Raw genomic sequence first — 9,351 nt, 5'->3', positions numbered from 1 at the left:
GTGTGTGTTTATGCACAACTATGGTAAGTTTGTTGGTTTTTTCCCCCATAGACCATTTGCTACCAGAATACTTTCAGTGTCATTTAATTTCTGTCAGTCAGGTTATTTGGTTGTCATTTTCTGAGTTCCCACATGGGTTGGCAATGTAAGAATTCTACATCAGGGTATAGTGGGTGTAGATTTCTAGTTAGGTCTGAAGTTGTACATTTTGACCCTGCCATTTCCTGTGAAATCTTAGATAAGTCACTTAATTTCTCCAAGTCTCAGTTTCCTCCCCTGTAAAATTAGGGGTTGGACTCATGTTTCCTAAGTCATGACCCAGCTCTAAAAACTCTATGCCTGACATTTATTATGTTGTAGTATTAAATCTGGCCTTGTTATCTATAAAAATGACATTTTCCATCTCTATTCTTATGTTCCTATTTCTAATCTTTCTATCTTTATTGACATGGAATATTTTGGGAAAGCCCCTTGAATCAGAAGACCTGGGTTTGAGTTCTGGCTTCTCCATGAATGATGTGTGAAGTTGGGCCAGTTTCTTTACCTTAGGAGGTAGCACAGCGTCAATGAAAGAACAATGTTTTGAGGACACTAGAAAGCATGGTTTAAATTCTTGCTTTGTCATTTATCAGCTCAGTGATCTTGGACTTTAGTAACCTAACATCTCTGGGTCTCGTCTTTCTTTCAGAAAAATGGGAGGGAGACTTGGACTAGATAATCCCATGTGGTTTCTTTCATTTCTTCCATCCCATAATTCTTTTTGGGTCATAGGATAAGAAGTTTAGAGTTGGCAGGGACCTAAGAGGGCATATCTAGTCCAATTCACTCTTTTTAGAGATGATAAAATTGAGATCCATAGAATTAAAGTGACTTGCCCAAGGTAGCACAAGCTGTAAGTATGAGGACCAAGAACTAGGCTCTCTGATTCAAATCCTGTTCTCTTTCAACTACTCCATCACTGCCCAGTTTCCCTTTCTGTAAAATGAAAGAGGTTAGATTAGAGGATGCCCAGAGTCCCTTTCCACTCTAAACTTCTTAAGGTTTCATAGGAAAGATCAAATAGGATATTTTCAATCACTTTCTTCCTTTGAATACTTCTACCTGACAGGTCACTGGTTGTTGGGTTAATTCTAGCCTGGCTCTTGATATGTTTCATTTGATAATATGTGTGCAATGATAATGGCGGATTCAGAACTCTGGTTATTATTGTTTTGTTTATTTGACTGGACATTTGGGTTATAAACTGGCTCAATAATTTCTTGGGTTGAACTTTGAGACGGAAAAAAATATAACCTTCCCATCTTGAAAGGTTTGACATTGGACCCAATGGTGAATTATACATCAAGTTGAGGGTTGGGTGACATTTTCTTTTTACCAAAGCAATTTACAAAGACCTCTACGAAGGCACAGAAGAATTGTAACCTGCATCCATTAAGGGAGTTTCTGCATTGGTCAAAACATGGCTCCTTGACATGTGGAAGAAAGTAATAAACACATTCAGAGAAAGTAGAATACAAGTTCCTTGAGGCAGGGATTATTTTGTTTTTGTCTTTGCCTCCATAGTGCCTAGGAAATGTTTAATAAATGCTTGTGGAGTTGAATGGAAATTATATTAAATTGGATGGAAAAAGTGAAAGTACATTGGAGGCATCAGAATAGGCTTACCAGAGCCTCATCTTGGCCAGCCCAAGAACATGGCCCCGGTACCCAGAAGAGGATTTGTTTTAGGGTATGGGGAGAGGGGCTGAGGGTCAGAGGACTCAGTGGGCATGATTAGGGAAGGTTCAATAAAGAAGTATAAGAGCTCTGAGGGCTTGCAACTAAAATCTGAGTGAGATATGAAAAAAGGCAGAGGATGAAAGGAACTAGGGAGGGACATGTCTTGAATGTTATATATATATATATATATATATATATATATATATATATATATATATATATATGTATGTATATGAACCAGTGTTCAAGATAAGAACAATCTTTTTAGAGAATGCCCAGTAGATGAGGAATAGAAAAATACGAGGTTAAGAAAAAAGAGGAAAATTCAACAATCTGGAAAGATGGAGTTTCTAGCCTTCTGGACTTGGAAAAGCCACATAGACATGGATGACAGCCTTAAAGTATTGAATTTTTATTTCAGGTAGTCATTGTAAGATAAATGATGCAGGGTTATGCAAGATCTGCCTTTCCATTAAACCTTCACTGACTCCTCTAGTTTACCCTCCCCTTTTGTTCCCCCAACTACTAGGAACAATTAAATTCTGACTTTTGATCACAAACTGTTTTATGTACTCTGGTTGTCTCTCAAGAGGTAGTTTTGTCTCTTCATCTTGATTGTAAGCTCCCTTAGGACAGAGGCCATGTCTTTTCCTTCTGTATTCTCTTCAGTGCCTCTTTGTGACCCTATTTAGGATTTTCTTGGCAAAGATACTGGACTGGTGTGCAATTTCCTTCTCCAGCTCATTTTACAGATGAGGAAAAAACTGAGGGAAACGGGGCTAAATGAGTTGCCTAGGATCACACAGCTAGTAAGTGTCTGAGGCTAGATTTGATCTCAGGTCTTCCTAACTCCAGGCCCAGTGCTCTGTCCACTGAGCCACCTAGCTATCTCATGTGTATACTAGTGATGAGTATTGGCTGACTCTTAGAAGGCAGAATGCTATTTTACCATGGAAGGTACCCAGAAATGGTAGGAAGAGAGCTGCTAATTTGTTTTTAATTGCCCCCCCCCCCCCTTAACAAGAGAGAGAGGGCTAACTGGGGCTCCAGTTTCCAACAAATTTCTGATTTGTCCTCTGAATTGGGGCAGCATTCTATGTGAAAGGTGGGTTGTGTTTCTCCAGTGGTAAGGGGAGATCCAGGGTAGAGAGGACTTCATATTACGTAGGTGCCTGAAAGTCATTGTTCTTTGATTCACTCAACTCTGGGTCTGGCTCTTTTCCCTCACTTAGAGAGCTTCCTTCTTTCTCAGTACTCGAAAGTGACTGTCTTGATCTTCAGGTATTCATTGAGAGCTGCTTCACCTGCAAGAAGCCACACACAAGTCAGACACATTTCACAAAGGTCTGGGTCCACAGGACGGTAACTTAGAAGGAACCTTAGAGGTCATCTAGTTGAACTTTATCATTTTATAGAGAAGGAAAATGAAGTGCAGAAGGATAATGCCTTATACAAGGCCCCCGAGGTGGTAAGGGCTAGATCCAGGATTTGAACCTGGGTCCCTTAAGAGTCTTCATCCAGAACTCTTCCCATTTTACCACCCTGTCTACTAAATGGCAGGTTCTAATATGACACTAATTGAATGAATGTTTGACCTTAGACCAATTCAATTTGGAACATGTTTGTGATTATTATTTATAAGATATTATGCTGGACTCAGGGAGAGACAAAGATAAAGAGGAGATAGTCTCTGGTTTTAAGGAACTTAGATGTGATTCCGTTACTCAACCAACTTCTGTGGCTTCCTATTGCCTTTTAGATATAATCCCTCTCCTCTCTCCTCTCCTCTCCCCTCCTCTCATCCTCTTCTTTCCTCTTCCCTCCCCATCTCCTCTCCTCTCTATCCCTCCCCTTCTCCTCTCCTCTCTATCCCTCTCCTTTCCTCTCCTCTCTCTCTCTCTCTCTCTCTCTCTCTCTTTCTCTCTCTCTCTCTCTCTCTCTCTCTCTCTCTCTCTCTCTCTCTCTCTCTCTCTGTCTTTCTGTCTGTCTGTCTGTCTGTCTCTCTATCCTCCCTCCTTGGAAACTGAAACAGTCAAAGGTTAAATGATTTGGACAGAGTCACACAGATAGCAAGTATTTAGGGCTGGTTTTAAACTCAGGTCTTCCTGACTCCAGGTCAGGGGTAGAGAGAGTTCATCTCTTCCTTTAATATCCAACTTGGGTACTACCTTCTGCATGAAGCCTTTCCTGATTCCCCCCTTCCAGTTCCAAAATTCTCTGATGTCCTCTCCTTAGCTCTAAAATTCACTAGAAGAAGTAAGTTTACTGGGAAATGTTTACTGCTCCATCAAATAACTGTTGGAGAACTAGGGTCTCTGGACTTGGCCCCCTGAAAAATTATGAAAATGGATACTTTAGGCTTTCTTCAAAGAGAACTCCAGTTTCCAAGTGGTTTACAGTTTACAAAGTACTTGCCTAACAATAACCATGGATTGCATTCACCCCATTTTATAGATGAGAAAAATGAGTCCCATGTGAAGTGAAACTCTTCCTTTAGGACACAAAGCTAGTAAATATCTGAGCTCAGATTCAGGCCCAGCCTCTGTGCCTAGACCAGTGCTCTCTCACCATTTATCATGCAGCCCTACAATGTCTTTCCAGTATCCTTCTACCTTGCTGCCCATACCTCTTCTCTTTTCCGAGATAGCATGGGAGAGTGGAAAGAATGCTGGACTTGCAATCAGATCTAGAGTCCAATCCGTTGTCTAACATTTATTGGCTTTAAGATCATGGACTTGTCATTTGACCTCTCAGAGCCTCAGTTTATTCATGCCCCAAATGGGCACCATAATATCTCTTCATCTACCTTCATGCCCTACCCTGTCCTGAAGAATGGATTTAGAAAATCTCAAGGAGCTGTGTGGGAGTTATCATTATGACCTAGATAATCCAAGCAAAATCCCAGAGCCATTGAGATATGGGGCATAATGGTCTAATTTATCCAGTTAGGGTATCTTTAGATCATTCATTCAACAGAGAATTGGCCACCTCTCTGCTTCCCTTTGCCCTTACAGACATGAGATAGATCCAGCTAGAACATTGTTTTCTAGCTAGAGGGTTGGCGTCCTCTGAAAACATCTTAGTGGGGGTACAGAGCAGTAAGTAAGGTGAAAAGAGGAAGAAGGATGGCTAGTGTGTGTGCAAAGATTGTTCCATGTCTCTGGGCTTAAGATTTCTCTTTCTGTAAAACAGGTATAATCTAATGTGCTTTGCCTACCTGGCAAAGCTGCTCTCAGGTGGGGGAAGAGGATACTTGGGATTTCATTAGTAGGGACAACTCCCAGGTGAGGAAATTCCTTCTCCCAATGCAAGTTGGCATTTTTTCAGCAATTTATGATCTGAGATGGTTGCCCAGAGCACTGAGAAATTAAAGTGATTTTTCCCAGGGTCACAAAGCCAGTATAACAACAACAACAATAATAACTTATATGGCTCTAAGGTTTGCAAAGCACCTTACAAATATTATCTCATCTGGTCTTCTACAACCCTTAGGTAGATACTATTCCATGCATTTGACAGATGAGGAAACTGAGGTAGACATAGATTCAGTGACTTGCCCAGGGTCACATAGCCTGGTAAGTATCCAGAGACTCCAAATGCAATGCTGTTTTAACTATAAGAGAAGTGGAGTATCTTGTTATTACCTAAATCCTTCCCAAATCCAGACTGTTTGAACCCTCCAAACGGGGCTGCCACATCTGTCTTATTGTAGGTATTGATGAACACGGTGCCTGCCTGAAGCTTATCACTGACATACAGGGCTTTGTTAATATTCTGGGTAAAAACTCCTGATGCCAGTCCAAACTCTGTGGCATTGGCTCGCTGTAACACACCATCGATGTCCCTGGGAAGAAATAAAAAAAGAAAACCGTGTACTCCTATATGCTCAATGGCCCCATGAGAGCAAATGCTTTTGCTTCCAAGCTAACCATATGACTAAATTAATTCAGGGAGGAAGGAAATAAAGGAGGGAGGGAGGAAAGAAAGAAAGAGGGAAAGAGGGAAGGAAGGAAAGGAGAAAGTAGGGAAAGGGAAGGTAGGGAAGGAAGAGAATAGAGGAGAAGAATATAGTGAGAATGATCTTTAAAGGGAACGGGATATTGGGGAAACTTGTGAAGGCTGGTGTGGAGAATTTCCCTCCTACTCAAAGGAAAAGGAGTATGGAAAGAAATATAGATTTGGAATTCCAAGACCTTGTCCTGACTCTATCTGTGTCACCTTAAACAAGAACCTCCTAATATCTTCAGTTTTCTCCTTTGTAAAACTTTGGGGTTGGTCAAGATCATTCCTGAGGTTCTTTCTAGCCCAAAGCTGGAAGCTTGCATGAAAAAAAATGTAAATATCTTCCCTTGCTCCAGTCCTATGGTGGGCCCTTCCTAGCCCTGGGATGATGAATTATATCAGACTGAGGACCTAAAATGTCAGTAGAGATTTGCCCAGCGGGTGGCTACCTTGGGTGGAGGAAAGATGCTCTGGGTGAGAGCTAGAGAAGGAATCTTCTATCACCTACCACCCACAGTTTTCCCAAAGCTAAACCATGTATTAGGAGAAGCCCCTCTCCAACTCAAAATAAAAAAGGTAAAGTGTTAAGAAAAATTAAAAAAAAAAACCCAAATTGATTCATACCCATCAGGGAATCTGGAGATGATCATGATGGGCCCAAAAGATTCTTCCTGAGCCACAAACATGTGATCTTCCACATTGGTAAATATGGTTGGTTCAAAGAAAAACCCTATAGAGAGAAAATAAAGTTGAGTAATCATTTATTCACTTAGAAAACATTTACTAAGCACCAACTGTAAGACATTAAAAATAGGAGAGAATTGCTCTCATTACTCAGGGCCATCTTTTATAAAGGGTCCAGGACTTAAATGTCTAGGAGATTTCATGGCTGCATTTAGACTAGAAATGATATTGTAGAACAATCTGGGGCCAAAGGTTCAACCAATTCTGGGTCTGCTATTTACCAGTTGGTAGACTTGGGAAAGTCACTTACCTTCTTTGTGTTTTATTTCCTTTGTCTATAAAATGAGTGAGATGGGATCAAACATTTATATAGGACCTACTACGTGCCAGGCGCTGGGCTAAGCAATGGAATTATTTCATTGGATCCTTACCACAACCTTGGGAAGTAGGTGCTATTATTATCCCCTGGTACAGTTGAGGAAATTGAGGCAAAAGTTAAGTGATTTCCCCATGGTCATGGTAAGTATCTGAGGTTAGATTTGAACTTGGGTCTTCTTGATTCCAGGCATAGTGCTTTAGGCACTATTACCACCTAACCATCTCAAGGGAATTAGACTGGATAGTCTCTAAGATTTCGCTGGACTCTAAATTTTATGATCCAAATCTGGAATATTCTTAAAGTAGCTGAATTTTTCAGTACCATTGATTTGCTCCATCCAAACACATCAATGAGGTTACGTGGGATTTTGTTGGGTCTGAACAATATTTGGTTAGAGTAGGCACAGCAGTAGCCAGCAATATCATAACATGGATGATTGTTTAGGTAAAGTATCAATTTATTGTTATTGTTTAATTGTTCAGATCCTTTGTGACCCCTATTTGGGTTTTTTTGGCAAAGATACTGGAGTTGTTTGCCATTTCCTTCTCCAGGAACTGAGGCAAAAAGGGTTAAGTGATTTTTTCAGAGTCACACAGCTAGTAAGTATATAAAGTCACATTTGAACTCGGGTCTTTCTGACTCCAAGCCAGGCACTCTATCTAGGTGCCACCTAGTTACCCTTAAAGTAGCAAGTATATGATATTTGGTATCCCTTCTACATTGAAGAGATTAGAGACAACCTCCCACCCACCCCCACTTCCCACCCCAACATCTAGAAAATCCATGTAACATTTTTTGACTCTCTGAAGTCTAAATTTGTTCTTTTATAGGGTGTTTAGATGACTTTAATGGACAATTTTGGTTAAGTATTTGGTCATAGTCTATATGTAGGTCAATGTTAAGATATTTCAGCATTTCTAGCCTGTGTCACCTGCCAGCTTTTACATTCTGTTTTGCAAACTTGAACTTTTTACATATTCTAACTTTAAAAAAGAAACTCTGTATATCGATGCCATTAGAAGACAAAATATCTTGATATTGTACAATACTATACATAGTTTGTGAATTTCTGAGTTTCTAAACTTTTTCTGAGTCATCTGCTGGCCTTTGAGTGTCATCTGTGGCTCTGGCAAAACTCTAAAAATTCACATTTAAATTCTTATGCCAACCCATGACGTAACAAAACCAGGATGGGAAGTCACAATCTGAAAAGGATACTCATAACCGATAGAGTGTTTGAGTTGGAGTTAGGAAGCTGGAGTCCTATCCCCCATATTCTTAGCAGTATGACTTTTTGGTAAGTCACGTCCCTCCTCTGGGTTTCAGTTTCCTCCTCTGTCAAATTGAATGGGAGGAGACTTTGAGCTCTAACATTCTGTGTTCTAAAGCCCCTTCTAGCTCTGACATGCCTTTGTTCTGTGAAATTCAAAGCTATACTTGGAGCCAGGAGTCAGTTTTCTTATTAAACTCCTTTTAGACAATCAGTGCAAGGTTGTCTCTTCATTATGCTTACCTGGTCGAGAAACTTGTTTTCCTCCATAGACCAGCGTAGCTCCTTCTTTCACTCCTTTTTGGCAGTATTCGATTAGCTTTTGTAAATGGGCATGGTGATTCTGAGGGCCATGATTAGTGGCCCGGTCCAAGGGATCGCCAATCTTCAGCTTTTTTACTTCTTCTACCTGTTCAAGATCAGGAATAGCTCAAATGGAGCAGCTCACAAGAAAGTTCTTCACTTCTCTCCTGTGGACTTCCCTGTCTTCATCAGTAGCACCCCCTCTCCTGTTTCTCCCAGTCACACAGGTTTGGGGTCATTTAAAAAAAGTATTTATTTATTTAACTAATTTAGAATATTTTTCCATGGTTACATGGCTCATATTCTCTCCCTCCCCTTCTCCGTACTCCCTTCTGGAACTGATGAGCTATTCCATTGGATTATATGTGTATCATTGTTCAAAACCTCTTTCTGTATTATTAATATTTGCAATAGAGTGATCGTTTAGAGTCGACATTGCCAACCATATCTTCGGGGTTATTTTTTGACACTTTTGTTTTCTTCTTAGCCAATCATTCACCAATCAATGAGGTAGCGGCTGGCATAATAGAACATTGGCTCTGGAGTCAGGAAGACCTGAGTTCAGTTCCAGCCTCAGATGCTTACTAGTTGAGTGATTCTTGGCAAGTCACTTAACCACTGCCTGCCTCAATTTCCTCACCTGTAAAATGTGGTTAATAATTGGACCCTGCTCCCAGGATTATAAGATAAAATGAAGAGTATGTGTAGAGCCCTTTGCAAATTTTAAAATGCTATATAAGTGTGAACTATTATTATGATTAAATTCTATTTTCCACCTCTGTGGTATCATTTCCAACCCCTTCTCCTCTATATTCATTTCCACCAGCTCCATCTAATTTAAGCCTTCATTACTTCTTATCTAGTCAGTTAAGATAAGTATCTGAACTGGTCTCCTTATCTCTAATCTCTCCTCTGTCCAATCCATATGCCAAGAACAGATTAAGAATCTTCCTAAAACGTCACTTTTGTCTTGTATTCCATAGCTCAAGAATAG

General features: G+C 40.3%; 1 protein-coding gene across 2 annotated transcripts in view; it reads right to left on the bottom strand.

The window, feature by feature from the left end:
• Positions 1 to 2,115: 2,115 nt before the first annotated feature.
• Positions 2,116 to 9,351, bottom strand: part of ALDH1L1 (aldehyde dehydrogenase 1 family member L1) — an 83,884-nt gene continuing 76,648 nt past the window's right edge. For both annotated transcript variants that reach the window (XM_056804713.1, XM_056804714.1), the window contains 4 exons: positions 8,298 to 8,463; positions 6,346 to 6,451; positions 5,364 to 5,563; positions 2,116 to 3,023 (listed from right to left, as the gene is read on the bottom strand). In XM_056804713.1, the coding sequence (XP_056660691.1) occupies positions 2,968 to 3,023; positions 5,364 to 5,563; positions 6,346 to 6,451; positions 8,298 to 8,463 (528 nt within the window). In that variant the 3' untranslated portion in view covers positions 2,116 to 2,967. The remainder of the gene's footprint in view (positions 3,024 to 5,363; positions 5,564 to 6,345; positions 6,452 to 8,297; positions 8,464 to 9,351) is intronic.

Source organism: Monodelphis domestica, chromosome 7, assembly GCF_027887165.1.
Source record: "Monodelphis domestica isolate mMonDom1 chromosome 7, mMonDom1.pri, whole genome shotgun sequence".
Lineage (NCBI taxonomy): Eukaryota > Metazoa > Chordata > Mammalia > Didelphimorphia > Didelphidae > Monodelphis > Monodelphis domestica.
The sequence above is the reverse complement of the archived record's forward strand: the minus strand, read 5'-3'. Positions and strand labels throughout refer to the sequence as shown.